The sequence below is a fragment of the Lactuca sativa genome, chromosome 5 (genome assembly GCF_002870075.4).
Source record: "Lactuca sativa cultivar Salinas chromosome 5, Lsat_Salinas_v11, whole genome shotgun sequence".
Lineage (NCBI taxonomy): Eukaryota > Viridiplantae > Streptophyta > Magnoliopsida > Asterales > Asteraceae > Lactuca > Lactuca sativa.
The window spans coordinates 356,613,390-356,631,895 of record NC_056627.2 but is presented as its reverse complement, the minus strand read 5'-3'; the positions used below and the strand labels follow the sequence as shown (position 1 = coordinate 356,631,895).

General features: G+C 31.7%; 2 protein-coding genes and 1 pseudogene across 2 annotated transcripts; all 3 read right to left on the bottom strand.

The window, feature by feature from the left end:
• Positions 1-916: 916 nt before the first annotated feature.
• On the bottom strand, positions 917-2,427 carry LOC111880978 (protein FAR-RED ELONGATED HYPOCOTYL 3-like). Its single transcript, XM_023877382.1, has 4 exons — positions 2,262-2,427; positions 1,752-2,183; positions 1,609-1,673; positions 917-1,417 (listed from the first exon to the last, which is right to left on the bottom strand). Exons 1-4 carry the CDS (start codon positions 2,425-2,427, stop codon positions 917-919), a joined length of 1,164 nt encoding a protein of 387 aa, XP_023733150.1.
• Positions 2,428-2,574: 147 nt separating this feature from the next.
• On the bottom strand, positions 2,575-3,874 carry LOC111880977 (uncharacterized). The gene is made up of 4 exons (XM_052763926.1): positions 3,787-3,874; positions 2,998-3,479; positions 2,690-2,766; positions 2,575-2,590 (listed from the first exon to the last, which is right to left on the bottom strand). Exons 1-4 carry the CDS (start codon positions 3,872-3,874, stop codon positions 2,575-2,577), a joined length of 663 nt encoding a protein of 220 aa, XP_052619886.1.
• Positions 3,875-9,428: 5,554 nt separating this feature from the next.
• LOC111880975 (photosystem I reaction center subunit IV A, chloroplastic-like) lies at positions 9,429-11,024 on the bottom strand (annotated as a pseudogene).
• Positions 11,025-18,506: the final 7,482 nt, after the last annotated feature.

Below are 18,506 nucleotides of genomic sequence, written 5' to 3'. Positions count from 1 at the left end.
CTTGGATCCGTAAGTTTTAGTAGAAACAAGTTAGTTTATTTCTGTCATTTTTTTATATTCAAATATTTTCAAATTTTATTTCTGTTTATTCATAAATGAATACGAATATGATATATTCATTTATGATTATATTCAAAGCAATATGTTAGTATAACAAAGTTCAGATATTAACATAAAAAAGTTCAGATATGAATATAACTTATTTATTAGTATAACAAATTTCACATATTTATATTCATTTATATTAGTTTACATACAACTTCAACATATGTCTTGATTTTCAATCTCGCAGATGTATAATCACGCTCACTCTCAAATTCCTTCAACATCATCTGTTGTTTCTCATCAAACAAAGTCAATTTCTTTTTGCCATCTTACATATTTGTATTCAATTATGAATATAACTTATTTATTACTATATGAATATAACAAACTTCATATATGAATATACATATTTGTATTCATTTATGGTATATACATTTCTCAATTTTATTTTAGTCTAATCATAATTGAACACAAACATGGTATATTCATTTACCTTTAATTTGTAAATAATATCTTCAATAAATGAATCCACATATTATTGATATGGTAAATTATTCATTTATGAATAATTTACCATATCAATATAACTTATTTTATAGTAATTTAAAAAACAAATATCAACATATCAATTTACTGTATCAATATGAATGTGTATTATTCATACATAAATATTATTGTTTATTGTTTTTATCTGCAGATACTCATAAATGAATAAAACCAAAAAACATAATTAAAAAAAAACTAAAAAATTCCTAACTATCTCTTGCTGATTTAGCAGCTCCAACTCTTTCTGGACAAGTACGTAAATTGTGTGGAACTCGTTTTTCACATCCTGAACACATTCTATGTTCTTTTTTAGAATTTTCATATGTTACTTCACCTGCACTTGGATTTTTTTCTTGATTCTAGTATCTTTATTGCTTTGAAGTTCATGAACATGAATATTAATCTCTTCTGGAATAGGAATAATAACACCCAAAAGCTTGCATACGACTTCACCATCTGTCTTGCTTTTCAATCCAGCAGATATATAATCACTCTTAAATTCCTTCAACATCATTTGTTGTTTCTCAGCAAACAAAATCAATTTCTTTTTGTCGTCTCTTATAATATCCAAACATGATTCAAAACTATAATATGAATCATTCACTAGCTTTACATTCTCACAATCACCTGAATCGGATTGAAGAGAACTAAAACAATAATTTCTTGATATCACATCCTTTCTCCATCTTTTCAGAATATACATTTCAGGAATTTCTTTAACACCACATCTCACCATTATTGTAAAAGCATGTCTGCATAAAACACCCATACACTTAGAATATTCACAACTGCAATTTATTTCTTTCTCTTCAGCTTTTATTTCAACCTGATACAAAAACAAAATTTACACATGTACATGCATATAAGAATACTCATATCAACACTCATATATTCATATATATGAAAATATGAATATTCATATATTCATATATATTCATATTCATATTCATATATGAATATTCTCATATACATATATGAATATTATTACATTTTTCATAAAAAAAACTAGTAAATTACCTTAAATTCATTTTTAAATTCGCCTTTACTGTTGTTGTGCTGCACAATGTAAACTTCCCAACCATCTTCAATACCAACATATGAGTATGTACAGAAAAAACATGCTTTATATATTTCTTTTTGCACCTCAAAAAATAATGTACATGCATAAACCTTTGATGCTTGCAGCTCTATTTCTCGAGGTGTTTGCATTTTATATGATGCTTTCTTTGATTCCTTATCAAGATCTCGTTGAGTATTCCTTTGCTTTTGAATGGCAGTGTCGTAATTCATCATGAAATTTAAAAGTAAGTTCCCACTTTCTGAGTATGTGTTAAAGAATGAATTCATACTCTCTGACCTCGACGTAGTCTTCATCAAACCACACATTGGAATATTACTAAAATATTTAGGTATCCATGAATCACGTATTGTAAACATGTCTTTAAACCATCTTGTGTCTTCAAGATTGAATTCCTTCATAAGCAAACCCCACTTCACCTCAAAAACATCAAGTTTCATATTAATGTCCCAAACAAGCTTCGAAAAAGTTTTTCTAAAATCTGTGTTCGTAAATAAATCATCTGATATTTGTACTAAAACAAAAATATTCATAAATGAATAAATAATAATAAGTAAAATAACAATCAATATTCATTATATTAAAATAATACCTTTTTTCAACTTTTTCATTATATGCCACATACATAATCGGTGCTTTGAATTAGGAAACACATTCTCAACAACTTGTTTTATTGCAGCATCTTGATCGGTTGAAACAAGTGTTGGTTCTTTCCCGTGAGCTTTAAGAAATGCAAGAGTAAGACTCAATGCTTTCATTGCTTAGCAACTCCGATCCAACAATAACTGATTTTTTATGATGGTCAATAGCAGTAAATGGAACAAAAACCATTCGATACCTAACACACACAAAAAATGTTCATTAAAGTCAATTTTTGATGTATTTATAAGTGAATATAAAAATATTCATCTATGAATACAACTACAATATTTCAATAATAAATACTGAACATTAAACATAAAGTTAAAAATATTTATATATGAATAAGATATAAAAAAAAAAGTAGATAGAATAACTTACTTGTTTGTTCGGAAAGTCGCATCAAACGATATAACATCACCAAATTCGGCATAATATGTCTTCTCCATTTCATCAGCCTAAAACATTATCTTGACAATTAAACTCAAATGAGTAATTTGGATAGTGAGCTCGACGGTCCTTCATTGTGTTTACTATCATTTGGGCATCTTTATAACCAATAACCCTGTTGATATCTATCCTTAAATTTTTATAGTCAACTACTTTAGGCTTTACAAACTCATACCCACCCCCCAGACTTGCCCTCAACTTATGAGTCATAGTTGGACCTATTTTTGATGTGGAAGCACGCACAATAAACTCTTTTTCTGAATATGACATTTTCCTCGTTTTTTTAAATCGCTTCTCTTCTCAAGTGGATGGTTGTGAAGTTCATCAAACTGAAAAACTTTATAATGTGGAGTTCCATACACAGATTCAAATATAATCTTTGCTTGACAACCAATAGCTCTTGAATTTGAATTTCGTTTCCTCCTAACACCACTTGTACCCAATGTGTCACAAGATTTCTTTTTATGTTTGCCACCACGATTACATATAACATGTTTCTTCTTTATAATCTTGTTATCAAACCTTGACTGCGTGCTCAGTCTCACATCAAAACCACCAATTTCAGCATACTCAGAATACATTTTGATATCCAACTTTAATGATTTCAAGATTAAACCCTTAAATGGAATAATTTGAACAAGTACATTTGGCTTACAGACATGTTCTCCAATTATATCATCACAATATTGCGCATCATGAACTGAACTCGAAGATTCACCACCTAAAAAATTATAAATCTAAATCAATTCATGAATAAAACAATAATATATGAATAAAACAAATCATATATGAACACATAAAACTCATATGAATAAAACAAAAAAAACATTCATATATGAATACATAAAATTCATGAGCATTCAAAATATATAAAACAAACAGAACTTGTTCATATATGAATAAAACGAAAAATATAAAAAATTCGAAATTACAATTATCACACGTTTATTCATATATGAATAAGACAACAATTTATTAAATGATAATCAACAAAATTAAAAACAACAAAATAATTCAATAACTGATACCTTCAAAAAATGAGTTCTCAACATCTTCTTCTTCACTCTCACTCATAGAAGAATACAAATCACCATCAATAACAGTAGAATTCGACATAATAAATCAAATGATCTGTATAAATAAACAAAAACAATCTTAATATCGAATATATCTAACAAAAAGATTCGTAAAGATGAAAACCTGGTTAATTTCGAATATATCTCACCTCAACGTACAAAATATCTGAAAGAAACTTAAATCAGATCGATCAGATGATGTAATTAAGCAATCTCTCTCAGTTCAGAGAGTAAAAACTACAACGATATATCCAATTAAAAATTAAATCAACTCCAATTCGAAATAAATATCTAAAACTACATAAAAAAAATCCGATGAAATAACTCTAATACATATTTGAAACTTAATAATCCTGATAATGAACTCCGATTAAACAAATCCAAAACAAAAATAATACGCGTAACTCCAAACAAATTATATAAAGCAATAATCTTGATAATGAACTCCGATCTATCCGAATCAAACGATATACATACCTGATCAAATCGGAAACTGAATACGAAGAAAAAACTGAAACATAGATGCGAAACTTCACGATTAATGGAAAAAATACGTATAATTGCTAACGAGTTATATAAAGAAAAGAATATTCATAATGAATTCCTCATATCTGATTCAAACGAGCTAAAGATATCATCAAATTGGAAACTGATAACAACAAACAGATAAGTTCTATGTAAAAAAGTTGCTAAATTACAAAGATACCCTTAATAAAAAAAGGGACGTCGTGCTTTTTTTTTTAAGTTGAACATGTTAGATAAATGATTGGCTGAGAATGATTCCTCAATTCTTAACCTTTTTTATTTTCTCATTTGAACTTATATATATATATATATATATATATATATATATATATATATATATATATATATATATATATATATATATATATATATATATAAAGTAATGTTTTACGTTTGTAAACTTATATATATATATATATATATATATATATATATATATATATATATATATATATATATATATATATATATATATATATATATATATATATATATATATATATAAAGTAATGTTTTACGTTTGTAAACTTCATCAAAACTTTTTCTTTAATACGACTTTTTAGAAAGTTTAAAGCTAAAACATTTTAAAAGCTCGTTATCAAATACACACTTGCTCAAAAAAAGTTTGAGTTATGAAGTTAAATAAAGTGCTAAATGACGTTTATTAGATGATCTTTACACTACATTTAGGGTTAACTCCTAAAACAAATAGGAATGGTCAACTCAAGCGAATGCATTTTGCAAAATTGTTTTGCGATTATTCCTGTTAAAAAAAGCTTGAATTTTTCTGCAAAATATTTTTGCATAAAAATGTCACTTCGTCAAATAAGCCGTGCTTTTATAATTGAACCCAAAAATGTTATCTTGTGATAGAACTCGAATTAGCCCAATCCCAGGTTGAGGTAGGTGATGACCAGGGCAACACCATCTTCTGGGCCCGATGGGCATGATTTTTAGCCCAATGTCATGTGTTATATTAGTGATTTTAGCCCAATTTATTGTAATTCCAAATCACTATGGCGGTAACCTACTCTCCCATATAGTAAAGAATAATTCAAAAGACATAGGGCATGGTGCTTCTAACTTATAGTTTTTAGGAAAAATTTCATTCCGACAGAAGCATTTAGCTTTTAAACTAAATAAAACGTTTTAAAATCAAAAGCTACATGGAGTAGCTTTCAACAAAACGTTCCAAAATCAAACGCTATCCGCTACCTACTACCAACTATCCGCTACCAACTACCAGCTAGTTTTGTCAAACACACCCATAAATGTTTGCCTAAAAGACAAAGGACACACTTTAAGCTATAAGGAATGATCCATAAGGATATTACTCAAAAAATGTATAACTCAGGTGACGTACGTCAGCTTCACCATATTCCCACTACATCATTACTAACCTTAGTAAATACTCATCATTCCATATCTTCTATAGTTCTATATATTTTTCATTTTTACATACATAATTTTAATAAAGACACATCATTATCTAAAACAAAATAAAACTCGCATTAAATCAAATAAAAATTACATTACTAAAAACGGAAAATAAAAAATTACATTAAAAAACCTTAGTAAAAATTAAAAGAAATTTTATACTAAAATTAAAAATTATATTATAAACTAAAAATTATAATCTTTATATTTATCCTTCATTTTGCATTGAGTTTGTTAAAATGCTTGAGTTGGCCGGTGGAAGATCCGGATGGGACGCGTGTTTTTAATTTTTAAGGCGTTGAACATTCGTTTTTCTCTACTCAAGTTGAAGTCTTTATATCTAACTTTTTTTTGAAGAAAATAAGATGATCGACAAGCTTTTGCGAAAGTACTTGCACAACATTCGTTTCAATGACGTTTTTTCCTTTGTCCTTTATCGATGATGATGTCAGTCTTTTCATTTTATTCCTTCCCATCGTCCATTGTAGGGTGACTTCCTGCGGCTTCTCGTTGTCATCGTCGTCGCCGATGTCATTGAGGTCAAAATCCAAAACCACATCCGACTCCGAAGTTCTCGCTTATTTGTTGGAGTCGGTGGATTGTGAGTGACCAAGTGAGATCGGATCAAGGACCCACTTTTGATCTTCTCGCATGTTACGCCACACTTTTTGATGGCCAAAGTGTTTAACAATGGGTGGTTTTGTATTCTTGAAGAATGGTGCTTAAAATGTTAAAATCATTGCACCTACTTCGACGCATGTTTGTGATATTGATGTAGATTCAATTAAAATTTGTACAAGTAACTCTTAGCTCGTGTCATTTGCGCCGTTGATAACATCATAAGTTCGGTATTCAAAATTTCCCATTTGTGAGTGGAAGTGTGCTAGAACACGATTCCAAATTGTCGTCCTGGTTTGGGTGTTGCCAGTCATCCCATCTACAGATATTGAAATATAAACTTATGATAGCACCACTTCCTCATCTTTGTCCCAATATTTTTGAGTTTTTTTTCCTTTTTCTTTGGTGTGCCTTCTTGATGCTTTTGGTTGAGTTTTCGACACCCTTTCGATATCATCATTGTGGGGAGATAGGGGTTGGGAAGGTTTGGTTTGAGTTTGTTGAAATTCGTTTGGTGTTTTGTAAGGGTTTGGTTGTTGGAGGTAGTTTTATTGGAATGGTTGTTGGAAAAAATAGTTGAATATGCGAGTTTGTTAGAAGTAGCATGTACATGAACCCTCTGGTTGGTGATTCAAAACATAGGTATTAACCACGTGTTGTGTTATGGACTAGGTAGTTACGATCCTTAGGGGTGCATGGAGTGTTTGAGGTATCTGGATTTTGATCTATTTTCTGATGTTTGGTGAATAAAATTCTTTTTATAGAGATAATGATATGAGTGTAATGTGTTATGGACTATAGTGTATAAAGTAATTAAATAGTGTTTATAAATAGAATATTGCATACTTTTATTCTAATATTACCAACGTTAAAAAAACGGTCAAGTGATACTCTCTCTCTCTCTCTCTCTCTCACACACACACACACACACATAATGAAGTGTAAGTCGTCCCACACCACTAGGTAGTTACGACCCTTAGGGGTGGTGTTCACATGTGGCTTGGCATTGCCAAGTCCTCTTACCGGTGTTGTCACGAAATCATTCCATGTAGCCTTAATTCTTGTTCTTTTATTTGATGGAAAACTTGAAATATATACATTTGTTCTTTACTTGTAATATTAACGAGTTTTTTTTCTTTGATTTTGAATGTTTAGGAGATTTGAAATTGAGGTTGGACTGCTAGAGTAATTATCAAGAGCAGGGGCGGACCTAAGAATTTTTCGAAAAAGGGACAAATTTTTTCTTTTTACAACTTTTTATGGGGGACAAATATTTTTAAAGAGTCAAAATATATAATTTTGAATGATTAAAATATAATTTTTTTTTAAAAACCTATTTTTTATTAACCTTTTTTTTTAAAAACCTCATTAAGAGGAGCAAGGCATGATTGATGCTCGATCAAAAGCTCAAAGTCTCTCACATTGCTAGCCGCTCTAATTCCATTTCTTTCATTTTTTTTAAATTTCTTTTAATATTTTAGAGTGCGTTTGGGATTGCTTTTAAAACGATTTTTGACTTTTTCAAAAAGTAAAAAAAGACCCAAAAACTGTTTGGCTAATAAAAAGATCTTTCAAAATAACTTTTTGTGTAGAAGGAAAAATTGTTTTTTCAAAAACCGCAATTTGTGATTTTGAGACCTTTTAATTTGAAAAGTTGGTTTTCCCTAAAAGCAAATACAAACATATTTTAAAAACTATATTCACCAGTCAAAAAGTTATTTTACCAAAACCTTAAAAATTAATCTCAAACACCCCTTAATATGTTCATTCTCTAGATTTTCAACATATCTAACCATTTCTGTCCAAGTGGTGTGGATCTTGAACCTCCTATATTTTAACTAGAACCTGCCCTTTCTTTCAATTGTTAATGTAGTTTCATACGAGAGAGAGGCCATTTAGAATTTAGTTAAGGTTCACGTTGCCTGCAATGAATGTAATGTAATGGGTTAACTGCAATAAAAAGTAACATACTCGTGGATGTAATGTAATGGGTCAACTGCATTAAAAAAATAACATACTCTAATTGATGTGCATTGTAATATCATACTATTTCCCTATATTAGAGGAGCATACATTCAATTTTTGTTATTAAAGGTATTTCGAAAAATATATCAAATTTAGCGTTGTATATTCTTTTCTTTTCTTTTTTAACTGAAAACGTTATATTTTGCAATTTTTATCCCACTATAATAATAATAATAATAAAATATTTGTATTAGGATTATATTCAAAATACAATTGTTTAATTGAAAAAGCAATTTGAAATATGATAACATATAAAACAAATTAGCAATTTAAAATATGATAAAATATAAAACAAATTACTGAAATCGTCGGTCTATCAAAATTTCATGTTTGGCCCTTTTTTTTTTTTTGCACTTGGATGTCCCCAAGTTTTGATTTTGCTAAGGATTTAGTCCCTATTAGACTTAAAATGACTATATTGCTCTCATCCATTTTTTTTTTGTTTTATTTATTTTCTGTCATTTTTAATTTTTTTATTGCATTTACCATAGATTAAATAGGCCCACCTCTACCCCTTTAACCTTTCTTCCCCACTCCGATGTTGTATCTTTTTTCCCAACATTTCTGATCTCGTTGGAGCCACCACTGTCTCATTGTCGGAAAATCCTCAGAAATGGTTCCTATTATCGGAGTCACCGTCAGAGCTTTATGTACGCCACCTGTAACCACTAAAGACCCATGGATCGCCATCTACTCCGCCTCGTCGGAGCCATCTACTACATCGATTTCTCTTTATGACGCTGTTTCTCTTTACCCTTCACCAGCTTCATCTTCTCCAGATGTGGATCTGTCTGCCTGAAGGAGACATATCTGAAGATGATGGAGAAGGCAACGTCGTTGATTCATGTCGACGGGTAGTTCACGCAACGCTGACCTTCCGATTCAGCTTCAACAACATTGGAGGCCATAGAGTTTTACCGGAAAAGACAATAGAGAGACAAAAGGGTCGTTCAAGCAGTGGAGAGGCAAGGGGGTGGTTGAACTGGTAGTCAGTGATCGGTGGTGGTTGTCGGTAACCAATGGACATACAAAAGAAAGTTGTTTTTTTTGAGAGGTGAGTGGTAGTCGGTGACTGGTGGTGGTGGTGGTGGTGGCTGGTAACCAGTGGTGGCCAGTGATCGGTGATGGAGTGGTTGAACCGGGAGTTCAAGTGGGTCGCACTAGTCAATCAATCAAATGATTCATTCTCTTAAATTAAAAAAACTGAAAAATGAAATGTCAAGGGCATTATAGTAATTTCCTATTAGGCATGGACTTACTCCGTAACAAAATCAAAACTTAAGGACCATCTAAGTGCAAAAAAATAGATATGTACCAAACACGAAACTTTGGCAAACCACAGAGAGAATTCCAGTAATTTTTTCTAACATTTAATTCTAATACTAGGTATAAGACCCATGTATTACATGGGTTCATTTAAAAGAAAAAAAAATATGAAATTCTAAACATTTGAGAAATTTGAATTTATAAAAAAAATAGAAAAATATTGAATTATTAAAATTAAATTGTTTTTTTAAACTAAACAAATAATTTAGATAAATAAACAAAACAAACTAATGAAACTTTAATTTAAAATTTTTGAAATTAGAAGGAAGTCAATTAATGAAATTGATATGCATTTATTATTATATTTATTGTGATTATTATTACATTTAAATATTATGTGGAAATTAATAGAATGAAAATAAACCACAAATGTCATGTGGAAAAAAATTAATTGAAAATAACCACAAAATGACACGTGCCCAAATCAATGAGTGTGACATGTGGCAAAAAGTTCTTTATTTATTAGGGAGGATTATGTGAATTTGATGACTATCTAGAGTCTTGATCTAGCACATAAGAGAGTAAGAGACTACAAGTTGCACATACTAGAATCTAGTTCATTGCAATGAATATGGGCTTCTTTTATTGATCAACGTAACAGATGAGGCTCGATTGAACAAAATATGAGCTCTTAGCTTCTTCGATCTCATCTAACCTGTAGTTGTTTGTTGATACATTTATGTAGTTGAGTTTGTTAAATCGCACAACAAGTGCATATCGGGCGTTAAGATCCTGCAACTCACAATTAAGAAATCAACATAGTGTACTTTAATGGACACTAATAAGAATGGTGTGTTTGACTTTACCTGATCAACAGTCACAACTGATCCAACACCAGTAGGATTCCTTCCTTAGAATTCTAACCTGTTTGTGGATTATCGTATTATAAACATGACATTCTTTAAGTGATGAACAATTTTAACCAATTTATGCGAAACTTCTTATGGTAGTTAACTTATGAGATGAACTGATGGTTGAAAGTAATATATGTTGTTTTAATCAGAGCATTTACATAATTATGTTCCTCTTTTGGGTCCAATCGGAGGTGGTTTAGACTTGTCTTCATCGATATATGTAGCACTGGCGGCCACTGGCGTCGTAGCTTCTTTAGTAGCCTTCACAACCAATCGTGAACTTCTTGTGTTCTTGGAAGGAAACATTACCATTGTGGACTTGATTGATAATGTTTCAAAGGTGTAGCTGATGTTTGATTTCACCACAAATCCAGAAGCAGCAAATGTAATACTGCATAATGTCATTTCGCTCCAAATGTGAAGTATTAGATTAGGAAAATTGTGGAAGTGTCAACACTCAACAGGTACTGCAATTGAATTTTAGAGGGTTATAGTTAATTGAGGGTATGTTCTTCTTGGAGTTGCGTTCGATCTAAACACTATCGTGTTGCTATGTGTACATAAAATTTTCCTTTTGATAACGTTCGCCTCCATTTCGTTTGATAAACTCGTCCAATGGGCCTATTGAATTTGGGTACAAATTCTTTAATTATCCATTTGAAATGTTACAAAATAGATGTTAGTATTTACATAAAAAACATACCCTTTATGACTATTTAATAATTTAGAAGTTAGGATCAAATAATAACTTTTATACAACCATTATATATCAACAGTATTAAAACTGATTTTCAATGGTCATATTAGATTGCCTATATATTGATTATTTATTAATTTTGTATAACCATTTATTTGTTCTTTTTGTTATTTTTATTATTTTTATTTTTTTTTTATTTTTTTAAATGAGTGCTTTGATTTGATTCAAAATCTTTCAAATCGGTTATAACTTTTAACCGAGTCCACCGCTTTTATTTTTATCCTGTCCAAGAAAAAAAGCTCTGAATTGAGTTTTACTCTTTAGTTTCGGACTCGGTCCTTAGTCCAAGTTTTTATTATCCATTCTTGCTTCTGACTCGATCCAAGCCTCTAACTCAATTCATTCTAACCCAATTAACAACTATCAAACAGTTACTTAATTTATTTGTTGATTACTTATATAATCATAACGCCACAAACAATTACTTAACTTACTTGCTAACTTAATAATCAAACTCCCCATACCGTTACACAATTTAAGGCCTCTTTGACAAACTCTAAATAATTCAGATACAATAATAATTTAGTGGGTCTAAATAAATGTGTTTTTAAATAAAAATATATTGTTTGGTAATCTTGTAAAATGGTTAAGATGAATAGTAGAAATTACTATTTTATCTTTCTATTTATAATTGCACAGCAAACCAACTTAAAAAGGAGTATATATATATATATATATATATATATATATATATATATATATATATATATATATATATATATATATATATATATTGGGTCGAATGTATATTGTGAGAAGTCGAAAGTAGTCAAAGTTTGTAAAGTGTCGAAATCAGTATGGTTTCCACACTTAATCTATTTACAAGGCAGTTCAGTTTCGATACTTAAATATCTGGTCCTTGTATTTTTTGTTAGTCTGTTGTACCTTATAAATAGGGTAATTACATAGAGTAGAGGGTAATGAAATTAGCGTCATTTTTCTCATATATTGTTACGCCCGCAGATTCAGGCTAGTCAATTTAGAGATAATAAGCGTCAAAAATGACTTTTTGATAGAAGATTATTTAGAATAAAAATCTTAACCAAGTTATATTATATGTCACAAGGGTTCTGTACATATGAAGAACGCTGAAATCTGAGTTATAACAAATAAGTTATGACCTATCGAAGTTTTACGGCTAAACCGACACGGCACCGCGTAACGTAAAAAGTGAATTTTTGATAAATTACTTTTTAGCCTTAGCAATCTAAATGAAAGTCATAGTATACATTAAACCAAGAGCATGCATAAAAAGAACGCCCAAATTTGACTTCGTATGAGGAAGTTATGAATTTTTTAAGATTTGACATAGTAATGTGCAGCCCGAAATTCGAATTTTAGATTGATTGATGTTTAGCCAAAATAATCTAAACAAGAAATGAATATATCGTTAATAGGAGCTTAACAATAAAAAGATACTCGAAAACGGAGCTCGTATGCGAAAGATATGGACGAAACTTAGTCCCTACTCTTCGAGCGCGGCGAATTCAATAAAGTTTTGTAAATCTGAGATAGAATCAGAATTAGCTGACGAGGTTTAAATGAAATTTGTAGTACTCGTACATACCAACGCGTGGATATAAAGAATGTCGATAAGAGAGCTTGTATGTTAAAGATATGGACGAAACTTAGTCCCTACTCTTCGAGCGCGATAAATTCGATACACTTTTATAAATCGGAGATAGAGTGAGAATTAGCCGACGGGGTCTAAATGAAAGTTGTAGTACTCGTAAATAACGATGCATGGATATAAAGAACATAGAAAACGGATCTCGTATGCGGAAGATGCGGGCGAAACTTAGGGTCTACTCTATGATCAAACCCCTATAAATAAAGGATGAATTCTTCATATTTTCTTCACACCATAAGCCTTTCTTTCTCTCTCTAACTTCTCTCTAGACTCCCAAAACCCCTATAAATCCCTAGTAACCTCAAGGTGCTAGAGGAAAGCCCTGGAGCGCCCAAAGGCTCCGTGAAAAAGAGCTTTTCGGCTCAGAAGCCCTGCTCCAGCGGAGCCCATTTTTTAGCAAAACTCGTTGTAGGTGAGATATGCCTACCCTACTTTAAATATTGTTTATATTTAAATATAATATCGTTATTATGAACTTATAAATAAGATTTATCAGTGATTCAAAGTTGTTATACTGATTGAACAACTTACGGGGGAGGTGTCTAGAATGGTCACAATGGGTTTGGTAGTTGGATTTCAGAAAAGCTATATGCCGAAATGGTCCTGCCTCCCAACTGTCATGCATGGCTGATCCTTACTTGAGAGATCATGAAGTAGAATCTGAGTTAATGATGAATCTAGACTAATAATTAGTTGCAATAAATATTAGACTAAAATTTAGTGGTAATAATACTAGGTTTCGTCGAAGGAAATTATTTTTAAGAAACGAAGCGCTGTCTGAGTTTGGAATCACCACATTAACAAGTTAGTGCATAGTTACTTTCATCTTACACATAGATATGAAGTATTTTTATATAAATTACGTGCTATGTGTGCATATTATTTGTTTACTTGATATCTATGCTAGATGAACAATCTTCTACATGTTTTAAATGGTTTAAACTGTATATGTATTTTATATCTACAAAATATGTTGGGTAAAACATGGGTAGATGAATGATTAGGTATGAAAGCTGATATAGAGGAACATTGGCAGTTATGGACATAGTGCCCTATAGGTGAACATTAGCAGCAATGGACTTAGTACCCTATAGATGAGCATTGGTAGTTTGCCACAACCTGTAGATGTTTTGATCTATGATGTACTCTAAACATCCTAGAAATTGAGCTAAAAGGGTAGTATCGGTAGCTACGCCTAATAGAGAACATCATAACCCTGACAGTTGCGCCCAAAGGACAATATCGACAGTTGCGCCTAATAGAGAATGTCATAATTCTGGCAGCTGCGCCTAAATGATAATATTGGCAGTTATGCTTAATAGATAACATTGAAAGCTATGTCATTAGGCAAACGATGGACATCGTGCCTATTCCTTAGGAAAATCCTTAGGAATGAATGAATGAATGATAAATGATTCTTATGATAGATCCTTAAGAAATAAAGAAGATAATGGGGATGGATAATTGGGTTGATTGTTTAGTGAGTAAACATAATTATATTATTGTAGGTTGAAAACCCTATGTACTCACCAGGTTTCCTAACCTGACCCACTCAAGTTTATTTGTATCACAAGTGTCAATACGAAGGTACATTACACCGAGAGATTAAGTAGATGTAGATCACTAGTGTAAATAAATGTAAGGTCTGTTTATGCTTATGTTTCCGTATTGACGATGACATCCCAAAGTTTTAAAAGAAATGAAATACATTTCTTCGAAAATTCTTTGATAACACATTTATCATGTTTTTCTGGGAACAAATACACTTTTCTTTAAAAAGGTTACTCTGATTTTCAAACAAAGCATAAACAAATCGGTATTTTCTGGTCGTGAAAATTAGGATGTCACATATACTCAAAATTCTCTCTTGTACTCTTTAGATTATAATCGAGCCAAACAGATCTTATTTAGATCTCGTGTCATTTTATAGCTTTTATTGAATCAATTATGTTCTTAATCAATTTTTAACTCACCACAATTAGTATCAGAGCAGGATTCACTCAATCGATTGAAGTTTTCTCGTAATTTTTCATTTTTTTAGTTGCTATTTTCAAAATCTTCCAAAAATTGAATCGGGAAACTGGTGTAAATTGATTATGCACTCTATGTGTTAGATCAATTGATTTCAGATTAATCTATAATTGATTTCTTTCTTAGATTTCTATTTGAATAAAAAATCTCTTTCTACAACAATGATAAATTCCAGTATAAACACGATGACTAATTTTTCTCACTTGCTCGGATCACCAAAAAAGATTCTGATGTTGATTCCAGAGTATTATGAACAATGGGCTGACATGATGGAGGATTATCTGAATGGGATTGATGAAGATCTAATGATATCCATCAAAAATGGACAATTTTTTTAGGAAATGTTAGTCAATGTTGGTACGTTCTGTCACACCCCAAAACCGAGAACGGCAGAAACGTTCTGGGGCGGAGGACGTCATGTGAAATATCGTAACAGTGCAAAGTAGTAAACAAGAAACAACATCATCCATTGCATTAAAAGTAAAGTTTTAATACAAGTGTGTTCTTTCATAGTAATAAGACACCAAAATATGTAATCAAAATAAAAGACGAGTCTTGTCTGTGCTCCGTCTTCTCAAAACCTGGTCATCGTACCTGTCTACTGGTGACCTGAGAATACAAGTTATTTTGAAAGCGAGTATCAGCCAAAAAGCTGGTGAATTCATAAGTATTAATGTGTCTTTAATTTGTAAAACTGTGAAGTAAAGACTTGTAAACATTTGGAGAAACGTTTGTATAAGTATGAAAATATTTGTAAGTAGTCGAACAACGTTTGAAAACCCTAGAAAAATCCCTATGATTTCTACTAGTATACAAAGTAGTCTTCTACCAAGACTTAACTATTTTGAAAGTAGCCTTCTACCAAGACCCGACTGTTTTGAGAGTAGCCTTCTACCAAGACCCGACTGTTTTGAGAGTAGCTTTCTACCAAGACCCGACTGTTTTGAGAGTAGCCTTCTACCAAGACCCGACTGTTTTGAAAGTAACAAAGATGGTTTTTCCCTTGTATGACCTACTATTAACAATATATATAGTCTACCTCGTCGTTTATGTGAATGTATCACAAAATAAAAGTAATAGGGAAAATATAGCCATATAAGTATTATCTTTTGTATTAGGATAAACCGACATCGCGACTGCCGAATAGTATTAACCTTGAACATCCGTAGATGTTCATTTTCCTCTGTAGCTAACAGCAGGTTGTAGGAATGGTTAGTCCCGTAAAGGTACCCTAGTATAAGTATTAACCGTAGGCATCCGTAGATGTTCATTACCTCTGTTGTTAGCAGTTGGGTTCCGAAAAGGTTAGTCCCGTATAGTATCCTTTTGTACTAGGATAGACAGAACTAATCTACACGTATAATATGTAATAGTATCTCATCATATAGTATCTAAGTACAAATATCCATGTAAGTGTATCCCTGTAAGAGGATCCAGGTAAGTGTATCTCTTCATATAGCATTTATTATAGACTCATGAATGAACTGACTCTGGTGTAATTCCTTGTAATAGGAATAATGTTTTGTATCCCCTAAACTATCTCTATAATAGTTTACTGGAATGTAATTGATGTCCAAGAATGTTTATACACCCTTGCTACCCAAGAGTGTGGGAACTGAACGAAGAATGAATGCTCTCATATCAATACATACATACATACATACATACACACACACACACACACACACACATATATATATATATATATATATATATATATATATATATATATATATATATGAACATAAGTGTATAGATATAGTTTTGATCAAGAAGATGAAAGAGGTTTTGTAAAACCTTTGAAAAGATTAATATCTAAGAAAGATCGACTTGATGTTAGTTTATAAAACGGTTTGAAAGTATTTGTTTGATAACACAGTTTAAGTATAAAGAAACCTTTGTTTAAAACACAATTGTAAAAGAGTTTGAAATGAAACATACAATGTATAATAAACAGTTTAATAAAGAGTTTTAAACATATAAAACGTTTATGAAAATCATTTGAAGAAATCCGTTTGGTAAAACAGTTAACGTATAGTAAATCCATTCGCATGTTAGTTATTAATCACATGTGATTGATATAATAACTAGCATGATTCAACTTGTATCCCCCCTTAAAACATTTAGAAACATTTAAAAGGTTAATTCAAGGGGTATGAACTCACCTGCAACGAGTGGATCGGATGGAAGTATCGGACAAGAGCTTGGTGTCAAGTGAAGACTTAGACACACACAATGATCCTAATTACATATGAAGACATATGTATATAAACAATTAGTGATTATAACACTAATTAAACATGTATAAACATCCTATTGTGAGGAAAACACTTTGGTCAAGTGCTAGAAGGCTATCGGGTTGCAACAAAGGAGTGTAAGGCCTTATACGAGAGTTTATGGTCAAATGACCATGTTTGTTGGAGATTACGGCCTAGGGGGGTTTACTCCTGGCCGTAAACTATCAATTGGTCACCAAAAGGGGCTTAAAACTCTAAGGGATTAAGTGGTTAAGTGCTCCAAAGCTTAAACAAGTGTTTGGGTGGGTTTAAGGTCCAAGAATGGCCTTGTATGGTGTTTACGGCCCTGGGACCACTTCCCCATGAGTTTACGGCCGTAAACTCATGGTAAGAAGTACCATTTCGTGAATTGTGGTCCTTAGGTCAATGGTGTAAGGTTCTATGTCACTAACCAAGGCTTACTAAGGTGTTAGGGTGTCATTTGCATTCTTAAAAAGGGGTTTACGGCCCAAGAACATGTCTTGGCCGTAAACTCCTTGAATCCTATGATTTCATATGTTTTCTAAGCTCTAAATATGATAAACCTAGTGTAAAATTAGTTGGATCAAGAGTACTTACAATCTAGGAGCTTGAATGGTCGGTTTTAGCTAAGAACACTAGTGTGTGTTCTTGGTGTTCTTGGTGAAACTTGAAGATCTACAAAATGGAATGATTTCATGGATGAAATCATGTAAGATTACTAGTTCATGCAAGATATCAACTAGTTAAGACAACAAGCTTACGATATTTGAAGATCGGGGACGAAGATCGGGATGATACTTGAGAGGATTTGTGCCAAATGGAAGGGAGGAATGAACAAATGACCACCTATTCATCATATAAGCAATAGTTTACGGCCCAAATGGATTTTACGGCCGTAAACTCCCATGTGTTGGCCGTGAACTCCTTGCAGGGGTGTTTAAGGTCATTTCTCTGAGCTACAATTTCAGCCGATAAACCCTGATACTTATTCCTTAAGTGTACGAGGCTCAGAACGCTCAAATAAACTCCTAATTGTGCTAAAGGATAACAGAAATGAGTTTGACTTTTAATGAAGTGTTTGACTGAACTGGAAGGAAAATTTCGGGTTATCACATCATCCCCCCGTTAGAGGGAATTTCGTCCCGAAATTAGAATTTAGGTAAAGGAGTAGGCATGAATAATCGAGTCAGGAGGTGGGGATACTTCCTAAT

Bases quoted from the DNA above. Each gene is read 5' to 3' on its own strand.
- LOC111880978 (XM_023877382.1), bottom strand. From the start codon at position 2,427: ATGAAAGCATTGAGTCTTACTCTTGCATTTCTTAAAGCTCACGGGAAA. The intron at 2,184-2,261 runs GTATTATTTTAA...TTTTTGTTTTAG, and splicing joins AATGAAAAAGTTGAAAAAAG to TACAAATATCAGATGATTTA. The intron at 1,418-1,608 runs GTAATTTACTAG...TTTTTGTATCAG, and splicing joins AATTTAAAAATGAATTTAAG to GTTGAAATAAAAGCTGAAGA.
- LOC111880977 (XM_052763926.1), bottom strand. From the start codon at position 3,874: ATGTCGAATTCTACTGTTATTGATGGTGATTTGTATTCTTCTATGAGT. The intron at 3,480-3,786 runs GTATCAGTTATT...ATAATTTTTTAG, and splicing joins TGAGAACTCATTTTTTGAAG to GTGGTGAATCTTCGAGTTCA. The intron at 2,767-2,997 runs GTGCTTCCACAT...ATAATGTTTTAG, and splicing joins AGAAAAAGAGTTTATTGTGC to GCTGATGAAATGGAGAAGAC.